This window comes from Parambassis ranga, chromosome 18, assembly GCF_900634625.1.
Source record: "Parambassis ranga chromosome 18, fParRan2.1, whole genome shotgun sequence".
In the NCBI taxonomy this organism is placed as follows: Eukaryota; Metazoa; Chordata; class Actinopteri; family Ambassidae; genus Parambassis; species Parambassis ranga.
Window position 1 is genome coordinate 3,838,530 of NC_041038.1, and position 17,081 is coordinate 3,855,610.

The 17,081-nt window shown below is 43.1% G+C and overlaps 1 protein-coding gene across 1 annotated transcript in view; it reads left to right on the top strand.

Annotated features, from left to right (window-relative positions):
• nrxn2b (neurexin 2b) overlaps positions 1–17,081 on the top strand; it is a 437,176-nt gene that overhangs the window by 396,516 nt on the left and 23,579 nt on the right. Inside the window, exons 17-18 of the mRNA XM_028428850.1 lie at positions 702–873; positions 12,782–12,871. Of these exons, the coding sequence (XP_028284651.1) occupies positions 702–873; positions 12,782–12,871 (262 nt within the window). The remainder of the gene's footprint in view (positions 1–701; positions 874–12,781; positions 12,872–17,081) is intronic.

Here is a 17,081-nt window from a genome sequence, read left to right on the forward strand (position 1 = left end):
TGTTCTTTACCATTCTGATGTGTGTGTGTGTGTGTGATCTGATGCTCACAGTCGTCAGACTGCAGGCACTGAGGGCCTTTTTGTTGTCTGAAGAAAAACATCTTTTGATTTTTGCCACAGGATGACAAAAGAGCAGCCCTATCATGTGTATTAGCATGGATTGTTACGCGGCTGGGTGACTGCAATTTAGCTGCATTTTATTGGAGTGTGGCTGCTGCGTACTTGACAATTCAATTGCTTTGATGTAATACATTCATACATACACAAAGCCATAATGATTTTGTTTTTTATGAACCCTATTATGAGATGCCGGTTACAATCTAGCTACCCTCAACGGGGTGTCTGTGGGTATTTATGGTTAAAGATAGAAATATTCATAGTCACAGTCAAAAGCCTCACAGTCGTATGATGGTGTGTTCAATATCGTGTTAGTTGCTCTGGTCTACAGAAAGGTGTATTCCTCTGAAAATCAAAGTTTTAATCATCCATCAGTGCGGCTCCTATGTATGTTCATTCATCATTCATTTTGATGGTAATATAAATGGCCTGTCTTTACACAGCTAGTGACCTCCTATGGTTGTGTCATTGCATGTCAGTCTTATTGATTTATCTGAGAAAATATACCAGCACGCTGAGAGTATTTGATGAGAGTTAGTTTCAGTGTCTTTCTTCTCACACTGTCCTCTATCCTCTTTTTGTAGGAACGGGGAAAGATCGGTGTGATCTTCAACGTGGGAACGGACGACATAACCATCGAGGAGAGCGCGGTGATGGTGAGCGACGGCAAATACCACGTGGTGCGTTTTACACGCAGCGGTGGCAATGCCACGCTACAGGTGGACAACCAGCCCGTCATCGAACGTTATCCCTCAGGTAGGAACAGAAGCCCTGATCCTCAGGACACTCCTAGTGTTGGGTTAGCTTCACAGTACTGAATTGTCAGATAAACCGGGAAACACAAATGGAGAGAGAAATAAAGAGTTTTGGCAAAGAAATATTCATTACTTTAGCCTCCAATGTGGCGACAAGAAAAAGAAAGAAAGAAAAAGTTCTGGTTTTCTATCACATGATTAATTCAGGCTCTGGTTTAAAGAATCAAGCAGCTTTCATGCAGGCTCCTGTCTAATAGCATTCAGCTCTGCAGTTAGCCTAATGTTTAAGCCCCTAGCACTGAATGGATCTAAATATGTCAGTCAGGTGTAGCCCTTTTTTTAACTGGTGACCACAAGGGGATGCCTCCAGCTGGGGAGAGTATGTAGAGGTGTTTAAAAGATAAACACAGGCCCAACATCATTACACATGCAGACTTTAAATGAGGGCAAACACCCTGTGAGTCACTGCTCCGAGTGTGCTAATTCCCCTTCATGTTGTTTAACCACAATCATGGCGTTTCTATTTCGGCCTGAATTAGGAGGCTGTTTTTGGTCATGCAGAAGCTCTCACTTAATTTCTCTCTCTGATGTGTTTCCTCTTTGTTCACGGTTGTTCAAAGGAAGACATTTTGTGTTCCCATCATGGGTTTGGTAAACACCTGACTGAGCCAGGCTCTCTGCCTGCGTGGAGAGTAAATAACCTGAATGCTAAAGTAGGTCTTTCTCACCAGTGTTCTTACTCCACGTTGACGCCGTGCTACACGTGAATCATTGTCTCGAACAGCGGGGAGGGTGCCGCTAATGTGGCCGTGATATTTACTTTGGTTGACATATAGAGCAATGGGAGTGTGACATTCTCTGTCACAGCAGTGATCCCGTATTTTGAGGTTTTGTTTTGGCATTGAGAGACGCGCGTTCTCCTGCTCATCCATCAGTGCGGCGAAGCCGGACTGATGGGCATGCATCACAGCCAGAAGAGGAAGCGCCCTGTGACAGTTCACTCTTTTCAGTTGTTATTATGATGGAAATGCAGCCCTTTTCACTACAGCACACGCTCCAAAGAGAGGAGCCTTCATCTAACAATAGCACGAACCGCTCTGAAAAATAACAGGCTGTTAACACTGGCAGCCGAGTGTCATCATCCAAATCAATGTTTTGTTTCATCAAGAAACATTAATGCACGGCCCATATTATATTCTTTTTCTTCCTCTTCCTGTTTCCGCTGCTTGTCGTTGTCCTCATCAAACATTTCTGTCCTTTTTCCTCCGCTGATCAAGAATTTACGAGTCTTATTTTGTTGTTGTTTGTTAGTTTATCTGATGAGTTTGTCTGAAGTTTTAGGTAATCAGGGCTAAGGGAAGGAAATGGATGAAGATGAGACGGAGTGAGAGGGTGGGGGGGTGGGCATGCAGTAGCTGCTGGTAGATAGCTTTGATTCATTTATGTGAGCTAGATAACACACAACCTATTTTTGGGGACGCCCGCTTTGATGGCTCCAACACCCGCTTTGAAGGTTCCAGTCAACATCGTCTGGTTGGGGTGGCGTCCTGGGTAAAAAAGAAAAAAAAAAAAAAAAAGGTGTTACAAATTAGGAAAGCAAAACCTCAGATGAGGCAGAGGCAGGAGGAGGAGTGTGGAGGTTATAGTAGTGAGCGATGGGGGGATGGAGGAGGGAGGTGTGGGAAAAGCAACTTCCTTCAGTGAGAGAGCAATCATATTGTGTAGAGAGGAGATATATATAAAAAAAAGGAGCTCCCTTGTTGAAACAAGTTCCTGTGACCTAGATTGGAGATCTAGACTTCATCTGATTCTCAAATTGGGACAAAATACTCACAAGTTTTGGATTGTAATCAGACCTGCTTCATTTTATTGTTGCTTACAACATGCAATATTCTTGCCATGTTTACAAGCAGTCTTTGAGTGTTTTTTTTACTCCTGTCAAGTTTTTTGTATGTGTGGGCTTATTTTTTAACTTTATGAAAACAGCACAATCATGGCTGCAAGTTGAGGACACTCAATTTTTTTTTTTTTATGAAGACACAAGTCACGTACAGTCAATGTACAATATTTTATTTACTACATCAAGCCTGCACATTAGCCAAAAATATGCTCAATTGGCTGGTTGAGAGTCTACCACAGCTTCCACAGAATAGAGTGGAAGTGAGAAGTGAGAACATTTTAAGCTGATTTTAAGCTGCTGGTGGTTGGATCCTTACTAACAGATTCAGTGGAAAATAGAACACGTTGTCTCAAAGGATACCTCCAATCCGATCCATTCAGGACACAACAGGTACTAAAGAAGTGCAGTTTTCCTGTGAAATCTTATCCCCCGAACAGACCACTGCGACCCACATCAAGCTTGTTGGGCTGGTGGAGCCTTGTCATAAACTCTGTGCATACAGAGAGTTACATGAGGGATTTTCTCAAAGAAATGAAGAGCTTCCCAGAGGACCACCATGAAAAATGGGGATGCTGGAGGTAAAAAGACAGAATGTAAATCTCACACAAAAAGGCAGTGACAGGTTGTCTTTTTGTGACAAGCAGACCTGTTTATGCACACTATCACCAGCCTGTGTGCATTGCTTCACTCACAAAGCCTCCATTAAGGGCCAGACATGCCAGCAGCAGGCTTATAAACAGAAGGCCAAAGTGAGGCGATGATTTGGAGAGACAAGATGTTGACAGAAAACATAGTTGTCACAGGTCAGGCACATTCAACAGCAAAGCAACACGTCTCATGATGTCCCACGAAGTGATGTTTGTAGTCCTTGGGGAGTTTGTGTCTGTGGGTGTTTCGGTCCGTGTCTTATTCTATGTGTGACAGTGCACACGTACGTCTGTGTCCATCACATACAGCATTGTGTATGTGCGTGTATCATACTTTGCCTGCGTGTGTGTGCATTTGATGGACAGAGAGCAGACAAAAAGTGTCAGAGGAGCACTCGGCCAGCTAATCCAGCATGTCAGGTGTCCCTTGTGGGTCCTGCAGCAACAGTTATTGGCCGTCCCCCCACCTTCCATATTCCCAAAATGGCAGGCAGGCTGGCTCAATAAAAACATCCCTGTGTCAGAGTGAGCACCTCAACCTGTCCACAGATAAGCGGGCAGATGTTTGCCGCCGTGCCATACGGGCTGTAATTGTACAATTTCACACCCAATTCTCTTTAGTTACTGGTCATCTGCTGAGAGGAGGATAGCAGATCTGATGTCACTGAATGTTTACAATTTCATACCTTTGCTCTTTCAGCCAAAATAATGCTTTGTAGGCCTATTGTACAATACAGATAGTTCTGCAAATTTTACAAATTTTAATGAAAACTAAGCAAAGCAAGATAGATACTTTGCAATATAGCTGAATAATTATGCTCCTGTTACACTGCATTTTCTTGTAATTGTCACTTGTGGAAACACATAGTAGCACACGGTGACTTTACACAGATGTTATGTTACGATGCTGCCTAAGGAGATTATATCACATGTGTATCTTTAAATGGCCTGAAGGGCAAATGAATCTGAGAGCTCTGGCATCTTGCACCTTTCTCTGAGCTTATCACAGCCATTTATCTGATGGTGCAGGTTTGGTATGATGACTATACAGAGATGACTGCACTTTTGTAAATCAATAGCATCACCATTAGGAACTCTGATTGGCTATTGGTTTCAATATTATTACTTCAATTCTGCAGATGTGTCTTTATTTTTCCACTATCTCTTCCCCACCTTTCTTTTCACCCTGTTGCTGATTATGGTGCTCAGACATTCAAAGGGGAGGTCAGCTTCAGTGAGAGGGGGCCTGCTACAGCACTAAAACCCCTCTTTTAGCTGCTGCCTGAAGAAACAGACCAGGAGAGGGGAAAAAGCTCCAAGAGAACATGTGTCTTAGCAGTCATGTCTCTCCTTTGTCTCACACTAACACCTACATCTCATCACCGCCATCTTTGCAAATTGCCTCACATTTGCCCCTTATGTGATTATAGTAATCCACAGTAAATTATGACATTACCAGGAGAAGGCAGCTTCTGGAAAGTTCCATCAATTTCCTGTGGGATTATACCACACTTGGCATTTGGGCACTATTGCGGTGCCCCCTGAGCTTTGGATAATCATTATGCATTTTACAACCACAGTTATATCGTCACCATCGCAGCACATTGGCTGTGATTACCATATTTTGCTGCCTCATAACTGAGCCATTATGACCAAGGCGAGCACCCAGTGTGCTGTCATTCTTCTTGCTCTTGCTGTTTCACAATCTCTCTGCCATATTTACAAGCAAGAGTTCTGCTATAAAGCTGTCACTTTACATTAGTTTCTGATTGGGCAGGAATCAAATTAAAAAAGTGAATTTTTGGGTGGAAATGTAGAGGAAGATAAATGGAGAGTAGGAATAAAGAGTGGTTTTGGTAGGAGAGGCGAGATCCATGCTAGAAGCGAGCTGCTGTCACCCCTGTGATGGATGAAGCTTTGCATGTTACTGAATAATAAGCGCTGCTCAAATTGGATTGCATCACAGCAGGCAAGATTACATGTAGTCTGTACAGTATGATGCAGCACACAATTCATACACACATACACACTGGAGTAATGTATAATTTCATAACATGAGCAAATTACTGGTTACTTGAAATGCACCCAGACACGGCTGTGTTCATTTTAAGCAAACCAACACAGCACTTAATACAGATCATAAATCAAGGACAGAAAGAGGAAAGCTAGACAAAGCACAGAGACAGGGCTATTGTCATACACTGTTTTCATTCTGTAAGGCAGTTAGAGGATCCGTTCAGCGTGAAGGCTGGCCATTAGAGAGAAAAGGGGGGAAAAAGGGGGGAAGCTGTGGATTCACACAAGACGAGAAAGAGTCTTTGTACCGGCGAGGTCAGCTCCAGCTCTTCCGACTTAGCTGTTAAGATGTTCTTACTCCTCAGATAAATTGTGTAAGAAAAGGGGTCAACAAAGCTCTCGGTAGTGCTCTTTCCTTCCTCCTGGCCCCTTTTATGATTACCTTTATGTCTCTGTTGTTCCTAGGCATCCATCTGTGTGTCTGCGACCTCCACACTCACATAGACAGAAAACCAACCGTGAATAAACAAGGGAGATGAAGAGACAATGTGCAGAGGGGAGATTGAAGTGGCCCCTCTTCGTTTTAGGAAAAAGCAATATGAGAGCACTCTAAAAGTAGTTAGAGTAGCTAAAAGGGTGGTGGTGGTGTGGGGACAGGAGGCAACTGGTTTAGGGTTAGAGAGGGGTGCACTCGGTCCACAGACAAATGGCTGCAGGCAGAGACTTTCACTGAACTTGGACTAGATTTCACTTCACTGACTCTGGTATCTAAAACTGAGGACTGAAGCAGTCCTGCATGACAGAGCAGATGACAACAGAGGAGAGTTTAAGGTGAACCTAGGGTGATACATTGTAAAAGATTTTAACATGCTAGCTCTGTTGTGGTAACGAGTTACAGCATGTACACGTTATGTATCAAATAATGTACTCAAGTATTCATTTTACATCAAACAAAACATTTGAATTTACACACACTTAGTCTCACTGCAGAGCCTTTCTACTTTCAATGATGTCATTGTACCAAAAGCTGCTTGTGAGATTGTCCTGAATCAATAGGAGTGTCTCTCTAAATAGGAGAACTGTGAAGGGGCTCACGGAGCATGACATTACTAATAGTTACTAATAGGTTTTTAAAGTTTTACTGCAATATAAAACCATTTGAAAATCTTTGTAACCCCAATAACATTACATTTTCTCCATTCATGCTGGACTATTTTGTGCAGTGTGAGAGGATCTGATGAAGAAAGGTGGGCGAAGCAACTTTAAGCCATTGACCAATCAGAGCAGGCTGGGCTTTCGAGAATAATAGGAAATCTGTAAATATACGGAAAAAAATAACATATCGCTAACTGCTACATTTGCCTAGATCATTGGCATATTTTTGTTTTTTCAAATTAGTGTTAACAAGTACACATTTCAGTCCAAAAACATCCCCAAGAAAAAGCTGCCTAGTCACAGATGACTTACGTAGATCATATTTTGTTTTTTTATATTCATTATATTCAGGAAACTGCAGCAAAAAAATCCAGTAAGAGTTAATTGAAGTCAGCCAGCTTAGTCACTTGTCACTGATGACAGTTCCCCCTTCACTCTGCTGGTTCTTATTGGGCCTCTGTTGCTCTGCGACTCCTTCTGATTGGATCTTGCACAGTTGGACGGTATCTCCAATTATTGGCCTGTGGCTATGGGGATGATGGAGAGAGACTGGGAGAACAGAGAAAATAGTCAAGAAAGTAATGATGAGGAGAGAAAGAGGAGGGAGACAGCTAAGCAGAGCAGATCAGGAGAGGGAAAAGATTGCTTTGGGTAATTAGAGAAGTGACAACTTTGATTTCCACATGAGTTGGAGGGAATGTGGAAGTGGGGGGGTGAGCTGACTCCAGCAGCCACCCTCGCACAAATCCACCGTGGCCGAGATGAAAGGTGGTGAGGATCCTGTCGAGGCAAGACGAGAGAGGGGAAGAAATGAAAAGGAGCTGTTGGATTGATAACTGCTGCACAGATGAAAGATCAGTTAAAGCAGCCAGATATTATCTGTTTGAAATGCATGCAGACACGAGTGGTGGGCGATGTATTTACATTGAACAAAGGAGTGTGGTGGGTAGGTAAATCGCTTTCTTTTCCCTCATGCTTCACATGAAGAAACACAACTTGTGCAATCTTTGAGTTAAAGAAAGGGGGAAGAAATTGGCATCTTACCATGTAAATTATATTCATTTTTGAGCTCTGAGAGTTGTCCTAAAAACAGGGACTAACATCAAACTGCAGCAAAAAATCTTCAGGATGTTTTTTTTTTTTTGGTTAAAAAAAAAAAGTTTGTTATTATGTCTGTTGTCAAGATGACCTCTTGTATTAGAAACAAGCAGAACTATCTACACATAGCTGGAAGATTTTATCACAACAGAAACAGCAGGATTTCTGCAGAGATGCATTTAGATCCGTGAGGTTACAGAACATGGGGCAGTGGTTTCTTCTGCCCATCTGCTCTCAAAAACACCCAGTGGATATGAGAGCAATCCATCTAAAGTTACCTAATGAAAAACAGAATGAGGCTAGCTTGACAGAGAGAGGTTTCTGTGAGAGGGAGGGAGAGCAGGATGGCCGCTGGCCAATCGTCTCCAATGTAATCTCCATTCTTGTGGATGGATTTCCGATGTGGGTGTCCTGTACAAGGGCATCTGGCTGCCTGCAGAGCTACATGATATACACTTGGCCCCTATGAGAGTCTGCACATACTCCCGTGTTGTCGCAAAGACATATACACATATGCACTGATACGGAAGGAGACAGGACAATGTGATTCATATGCTGGGTTATCGTCTGCCTCTCTCAGACAGACACAGAAACTCTACGCTCCCAGCATGCCCAACATGCCTTCCCAATGTCCTCCACCTTGCTCTGCATCTCCCTGAGGTGCCAGTCAATCAGTGTGCCCTTGCCTTGGTTCCTGTTCCACAGCTATGATACCTATAGCCATGACCAGGCCCATCATGGCTGTTAATCCAGACAGTCCTCCAGGCAGCAAACATGCGGCACAACAAGGAGGACAGACAGGCTTCCCTGGAAATAGAACCGGGTTTGAAAATGCATAGGGGGGTAGGAATCCCTGGACTCTTGAAGTTTCAGACCTTGGGGGGGTTCAGAGCCGCAGGCATGTTGGCTGGGCATACATGACTAGTGTGAACAACCAGCTTTTGATATTGACATGCATACAGTCTACACAATGCACAGGCTTTTTCCATATGTCCCAGAGAATTACAGCTGTAGCAGATCATTAACAAATGATTACTAATGTCTGTGGCCTTCAGACGATTCAGGTCACAAATGTAAAGACTAATGAATTAAAGGCTAGGGGCCATATTTTACCCATACATATATGCATAGCATGTAAATAAAGCATAAGATAAAGCTGTATTATATTAGTAAGTGGTTTACAGGATACGGGCCATATGGTAGCAATAAAGGATGAATAAAGATGGACCAACCTCCCATGATGTCAGACATGTTAGGAGTTACGGGTGTGATGAAGGCAGGAAGCGACTGTTAGCCTTTTGTGTGCATATTCCTCTCATTCAAAGATGGTAAAACGTATCATGAGTATCAAAGTAACATACAAAAATCCCCAGTTTCCCTGTTCTGCGAGTAGTTAATCTTATGCTTGAATTTACCTTGTGATGGACACTGACTGACAGTTGGTTCATCCAATCACCTCTCAAGTATCCCTTTAGAGAGCGCATGTCCTTTTCAAACAGGTTTCTAAGGAGACTGTCCACATAGTTCGAAACATTTTCTGTAACGCAGCGATGGCCTCTTTCGTCAGACATGCAATTTCTCTGTGGAGTAAATAGACATGTAAAATATGTGGGGCACACCTTTAAGTGGACATTAGTCTCCATGTGAACCACGGGTGTCCATTAGTGAGGGTTCGCTATAAAAGGAAAAATATACGCCTCAACAGACGTCGACACCTCCCTCAACAGCTTTGTGCCACAGGCTGATTTACTGGTTTATTTTTCTCTCTCTTGTATATCAGATCTTCCTGAGTGCCAGGTCCAATAGCATTGTTTAGTTGTCTTTCATATCAAGCAAAGGGAACGGCCTTGGGAATGGAGTGAGCATGATAATGGCGGTGAGGGAGAAGAGAAGGGCCCAGCTGTTTAATCTATCCCCCTCCATTCTCATGCAGAGCAGGCTTCAGCTGCTGCGGAGAGGAGTGTGAAGGGAGAAGTTTCACTGGTTCAACTCAGAATGACTTATTTCTCCAAGGATCCCCAACGCAAACAGATGCAAACAAACAAAGCAGGACGCTGCGGAGTTTAGATTTTCTGACACTGCGGTGTAGGGGACACAAAAAGCCATCCAACAGGACTTTATCTCACCACTCATTTTTTTTTGCTCAAATTAAATTTACAGTCACATTCTCTTCACTTGCTGTCTTCTCCCCATTGTCGGCCTTTTTGTTTTGAGTAAATACATAGAACCATTGTTTATTGATTCCTCTGTTGTCACTCACTCTCATTTGCCAGGGAGAGAATACACACACACACATTTGCATACAGTACACACTCCTCACTCTCAACATTTATTACTTTGCTTGCTGCACATTTAGATTGTGTGTAGTAATGGATGGCAGTGCCTGTGTCACACTGTACTACATTTAATCTCCTAGTAATAAACCCACTATGTTGCCAGGAAATGAAGAAGAATAGAGAGGTGAAATGGAGTGAAGGTGCACAAAATAGAAGGAGGCGAATAAGAGGAAGCGGGAGCAACAAGAGTTTGGATGAAGAAGGGAGTAAGGAAACAAAGAAGAAGGAATTATGGAGCGGGGGCAAGGGAGATAGGAGGAGGTAAAGGTGTTAGGAAAGAACAGGGCAGGGGAAGTATTAACGTGAAAGAAATCAAAATGGGTTTTGGCAGGAGGGTGAGAAAAAGGGACAAAATGAAGCGTGAATGAAGGATTGTTTGAGAACAAGGGAAGGACAAGTGCAGGAGAAGAGTGGTTAGATGGAACAGAGGCAAGCGAGAAGGAATGAATAAGTGAGTAAGACAAGGAAAAGGGATTAAAGAAACAGCTATGGGAGCAAGAAAAGAAAAGGAAAGATTCTATGGAGCTGGAGGGTCAGAACCATTTTAGAATTGTTATGTATAGTGCCAGCCACTAGAGGGAGAGTGATTCTTTGGCTGATAAAAATCTATATATAAATGCATAGGGTTAAATCACTGGACGTGGCTGCCTTGGTGTGAAAGAAAGTTAGAAGAGGGAGGAGATTTAGTCCGGATTTGAGGATGAGAGAGCAGATTGCAGCAGTAGGAGGGAAACATACATGTCCATGATTGATTCATCTCACCAAGGACTGCTCCCTCCAACTATTTTCCTTTCGCTCCATTATTATTTTGACCGCCTTTTCTCTGCAGCCCCCACCGGCAGCACCACCACACCCTTCTCATCCCTGCTTCTCTGCTACCAGCAGCATCTGCCTCTCTTCCCGATGGCAGCAGAGTGCCTGTGTCTTTACTAAAACAGGGTTTACGTGTGTAATTGGTGTGCTGGCTTTCCAGAAGGCAGAGCATTACCAAGGTAATCTTAAGTGCAATGTGAACACATGCATGTAATTGCTGCAGTACAGTTCTCTTTTGATTCATATTAGAGAGGTTTTGAGTCTCTAAAAATGGCTGGAACAAATATTGGTTCCAGCATTTCTATTTTTCCTCATGATTGTAGCAAAAAGGCACCATTACTGCCAATTAGGTATTATAGAAAGATCAAACATCCCCTAACAGTCGTCCTTTCTGTCATTGTGTGTGCACCTGTGAGTGCTACAGGTGCGCTTAGTCACGTGGGAGCCCAGTACTCTTAATCGTGCTCGTCCTCTGCATTCCTCTCCATCTACCTGCCAGCTATCATCTTTTCCTCCTCTTCCCAGTGCCCCTGCCCCCCACGCACAAACAGCTGTTTCTTCATATTCTGCACACGCACATGCAAACACATCTCCTCTGCCTATGTGAGCCTTTTTCTTTTCTTTTTTTTTTTGCGCAGGCAGGCGTGGGTAGAGAGACCCCTGGGGAGTGGAAGTAGGTACTGCAGAGCTTGAGAGGTGGTCTATTTTAGATCACTGCAGCACACAGAGCAGTGGAGGGTGGGGAGCGAAATCAAAGCACACTAGTGAGGATGGAGGATAGACTTCATAGCTCCCTGTGTTTGCTGTTTAGACAAACTCTCACTTGTCTCCGGATAATTCCATCACTATTTTCTAGAAACAGAATAATTTCTAATACATTCAGCTGTTAATATAACATAACCTCATTTTAAAGGGATGCCCTCTAGAACTGTGTCCCTGGCCTCAAGGACGCAAGGGGATTCCCTCAGATCAGTTTAAGGTGCCACTGTGCCTGCTTTTTTGCTCTGATTTCTAGCCTATAATCTGCTAAGATTGCCATTTGACATAGACAATAACTCTAATTAATCCTCTGACACCGCAACCACTTTAGACTTCATCAACCCCCCGCATCCCCTCCCCTCCAGCCTGGCCACCATCAGCCCCTCATCTCCACTAATTCCAGCTCCGTCTCTATTGACAGTGCTGGAGATGTACGCAGTGTGACCCCGAGGTTGATTGAAGTGAAGTGAGGGATAATAAGTTTGCACCGCAGCGCCGAAACTTCTTTGACACACTGATGAAGTGATGCTAATTGCTAAGTGCCACTGAGAAGTGCTCCATTAATGCATGAGGGGGGGGAAAAACAGAGAAAAACAGAGCACTGACAGTTTCACTACAACCTTTTAGTTGAGGAAGAGGACTCGGATACAAACTAAGGTGATGCTCCTTGTTGTGGGATCGGGGAGGTGCTGATTTGCTAATCGGCAATGGGAACTAAAACATGTCTTCCTTTGGAACAACCATGAAATGTGTTTTACACTGATGCTGATGATGTTTTCTGCCTTTTTCTGCTGTATTCCTTCACAGTGCAGTGATTCTGTTGTTTTGTGTGCAATTTACATCATTACTGCTAATGCTTTTTCTAAACTGTTTGCGGACAGCTAACATAAGCTAGCACTTCCACAAATGTAACCATATCTATATCTAAATAATTCATAAATCTGTTTAACATGTCAGTACACTTAAAATCGATCATTTAAACCTAAGGTAACTAGAATGCTGTTAACTTGTCTAACCAAGCAAACCCCAAAACTCATCCTCAAGTTCTTCCTGTCCTAACTAAAGCTGATTTAAAGTACATAACTTGCTAAACATTTGCCATGTTGCCCTTTCTAACCTCTAACTTTTCAACTTCCAGATCTCTTTGTAACCTCTCTTAATTTGTCTTCTCCAAATTTCTTAAAGGGAACTTTGATAATGAGCGCCTGGCTATTGCTAGACAAAGAATCCCATACCGACTTGGTCGGGTAGTTGACGAGTGGCTACTCGACAAAGGTAATAAAATCCCTTTAACTCCACTAATGATCTAACCGCCTAACCTACCGTTAACCACCACTCTGGGGGAGGTGCAGTGCCATGGAACAGGGGTGAATGATGATTCGGCTCTTTAACAGAACTGTGGGTCCCCTTTCTAACATCCGCTGCATAAAGCCTAACAGTGATTGGCTCCTTTGAGTTGTTTTTAATTTTCATTGGAAGCTAGTAGTGATTGGGACTTAATACCAACAGCATTGTCCTTTATCAGGGGACCTCACCCAAAGCACCTTAAACTGGGGCTGCATCTCTTCAGAGGATTAACCCCCAAATAACCCAACATAACCCCCAATAACCTGACCACATGTAAACAGCCTACTGATTCCGTTTGCTTCTTTCCTGTGTCTTTTGTTGACTGAATGAAAGTATGATTTTATCACTGGATTTGCTGGAAGAAAAAAAAAGAAGAATCCCAAATGAAAGTCACTAAAAGTTAAAGGGACTGTCCGTTCAGTAAGAAGTGTACATTCATTGCAGCGTGTGGGCGCCAGTTTCCCCACCCAACGTTACGAATTACACGGTGCCACAAGTCTCGAATGTGGTCCCATCAAAGTTGATGATTCTTTAACCCTTTGAGTGCCGAATGTCCTAACCTCTTTGTCTTTGTCTTGTGCCGTGTGTTTGTGCTGCTGAAGGTGGTTGATTCTTTAAAATAAAAAAAAGGAAGAATTATAGTAAAAGCACTGCAGACACATTTACTGCAGCAGAATAAGGAAACAGCAGAAGAGTCTCCGTAAATGGATAGTTCTGGTGTAGGCCGTCAGAATGTTAAAGGCTTTACACTAATGTTTGCATTAGCTTCTCTGTTTGCATAGGAGTTGTATTATCATGAATTAAGCATTTCAAGCCAATTAGCTTTAGGGGCTCCTTTGAAACGGTATTGTGAAATGATAACGCAAGCAAGGGATGAATCCAGGAGATAACTTTTGTCTCCGAGAGCAAAATGAAGTGTTCATGCGACAGACAAACGTGATAAATGAAGTGCCTGCATATTTATTTCATGGAAACAAAACAATCCTCGCATTCATCTGCTGCTCCTATAAACTGGCTCCTCAACATCAGGGAATGCTGAGGGTAGTTAGGACACAAATCAGGAATTAAAAAGGCTTGGGAGATGAAAGTTGAAAGAAAAAGTGGATCAATAAAAAATGACTTACCCACTTATAAAATGATTTGTGCATACTATGAAACTCTAAAGAGAATGAGCTTGAATCTGAATGTATTATTCTCTTTCTTCTATAGTTTGAAATGAGTCTGCATCCAGTCATTTAGATGAGAGCTGGTAGAAAGTAGGCAGGGGAAATAAACAAATAAGCCCCATCAAATCTCAAGAGCAGGCTTTGATCAGGGTGCAAGGTCGCGTATTTGTTAATATGATTAGATTCATTAAAGAAATGCCATGCACACGTCATGGACTGAAGAGGCAAAGTGGTTTTCGGGAGATGCTCTTTGCATTAAAGGACGTCTTAGTCTAGATAACGAAGGGGATTAGCGGACATTTCTGAGCTCAAAGGGTTAAAGCTGTTTGTTGCTTTGATAAGGAAGCGATAGAACTTAAAGCTGAGAAACTCTTAAGCAGAATCTAACCACCTAACAGCAAATCAAACTCCACCCACACTAACCGCTGAGGGCTTCTCTCCTACTCTCCACGGCCACAAATTGGAACAAACTGACCCATTTTCCCAGCTCTGCCCAGCTGGTAACAAATTCAGAGGGCCCTCAGTTTTTAACCTTGTTATAAATGATGTTTAACATTTACAGTCTTTGGACCTGGACATCAGTATTTGGAAGAACTTGGAAGACAGGTTGCAGAAATTGTTCGGGACAAAAAAAACAACAACAACAACAACTTAAAAACAAGCTAACAAAGTTCTAACTCCTGCTAAATGAAACAAATCTCCAAGTGATGATGTCACCTCATTGTCCTCACCTCTATGTAATGCAAAACTCAGAGGGTTAAAAAAAAAGACCAAACCCTAAATTCAATCACACACCTGCTGTGGATCATAAATCAGCGAAGGTCCCTTTAACATTTATTGTTTTCACCGATATGAATGTATTTCAATGTATTCTCCTGTGTGTCGTTTACTAGGGTGACTGGTGTGATTGAGTGAGAGTTACACACTGTCCTGTGTGGTAAACAGCCTCGATCATTGATCCTGTAATCACTCTGCACACGTCACATACAAACGCTTGGTCATGTTCTCTAAGTGTCGCATTTGACGCTTGAAATAGCACTTAAACATCAATTCCCAGCAGATACCACTTTACTGTGCGTGCTTTGTGGCAATCTTTACACAATATCTAGAGGCTGGGCAGATGTACCACCCGGCTTGTTGAAAGATGGTGCTAAAAGGTAACCTGGTGTTAAAATACAAGAGAAATGAAACTAAGCGTTAACATGTGATAAGCGTGAGAGTGTCAGTAATGGATATCCTGCAATGGTCCAGGCTGTGTTACTAATATGGGGTTTTGGTCTCTTGTGATTTTTCTTACATTAATGCCTCAGAGGGTCTTAACATGCTTCAGCGTTCTTGACCACAGTGCAGAAAACAATCAGCCCCGTGGGTCTCCTTTCCAAGCTCCTTTACTACTTCATCAATTCTGTAAAATTCAACGGGCGTGAAACCCCTCCCCGCCTTTTAAATCCTGCCATTAATCTCAAAATAAAAGTGCTAATCGTTGACAGATCAGTATTTTCAGGATATAATGGAAGCCATTGAAGCCAGCAGCGTGCTGGAGGAAAGCTGTGCTGTGGTGCTGCATTGTCTGACTATATCTCATTCTGAAGCCCTTATCCCATCTCCCCTACTGTGTGTGAGGCAGATCAGAGTGAGCATCTCTGTCCGACTCTGCGCCTGCTGACTAAATCCAAAACGGCAGCCATTACAGAGACCCAATGGAGAGGAAAAAATCCCAAGTCCCAAAAGTTTTTCAACAGCTCTATCCCAGAGAAAACTTACTCAGATGCGTCCGCTTTTCCTTCTTCTTGTTACAGGCTGTCATCCCAGGTTTTCTCTTCTCCATCTGCCTTCTCCTATCCTTCCCTCTCCTTTCATCCTCCTCCTTTTTCTTTGAACTGGCATGCTTTTTTTTTTCTTTGGAAACAATAATGTGTGGCAGCTTCATGGTCTCATTGGGGAGCTTTACTAGAAAATAAAGATTACAAATAACAAGCAGGAATCAATTTCCCGTAGGTGTTCCTTTTAGCAGATGAGCAAGGAAGCAAATAAAGCACCCAGTAGAATTGGAGCTTTACATCTTCTTCTGGCGAGGAGTCGATCCCTGTGGATCTCCACAGCAGCCTGATGATCAAGCTCTGAGCTGAGCTACATGAATACAGGGAGGAGAAGGGAGGAAGAATACCAGGACACCAGGTCTCTGTGGCACACCAAAAAGAAAAAAAAAGCAAGCTGGAGAACCTAGGCTTAATGCGCAATGTTTAATGGTCTGATGTGAGCTCTTCCATTCCCTAATCGAAAGCAATCAAGTTCTCCCACTTGGTGTGGGGCCAGAACCCAAATCAAATCTCCAGGCCAGGCATGAGTCCAGACCTGCTATTCATGATGGCTGCTTCATTTCAGATATTTTCTGACATCTGGCCACATTCAACAGGGAGTAAATTCATCTGAGTCCAACTTTCAGCAACTCCATGATGAGCTTGCGTCCCACTGAGTCACGATCATGAATTCCCATTTGATCTCTGCGCGCTATTATGGACATATTTTCAAAGAAGCAGCGTAGGGGGGGGGGGGTGAATTTTAACATGATTGCTCATGAGTAGAGAAGTGGCAGAGAGAAAGCGCCAGTAGCTGGAGAGAAAGGGACTCTTTACTGTTATTTCATGGTCCCCTACCATGAAATGGCCTAAAACAGTGCAGTCACAGCTGGAGAGGATAAAAAAAGGAGAAAATTGTCCCTAGCTAACCACCATGCTATCTCTCTGTGTTTCTCCCTCGACAGTATCACTTGTTTAAAATCTACATACTGATACAGGATCAGATATATGGCCTGATTAAACCCAATCTACTGTCTCCAACACATTCACCGCCACAAGCACACCCTCCTCAGCTGTCTCCAAGGACCTCAGGGCTCTAACGCTGCCTCTCAGTGCTTTCCGTCTCCCTCTTCATGCCGCATTTGGCCCTTCATCTCTATTGTCAAACACAAT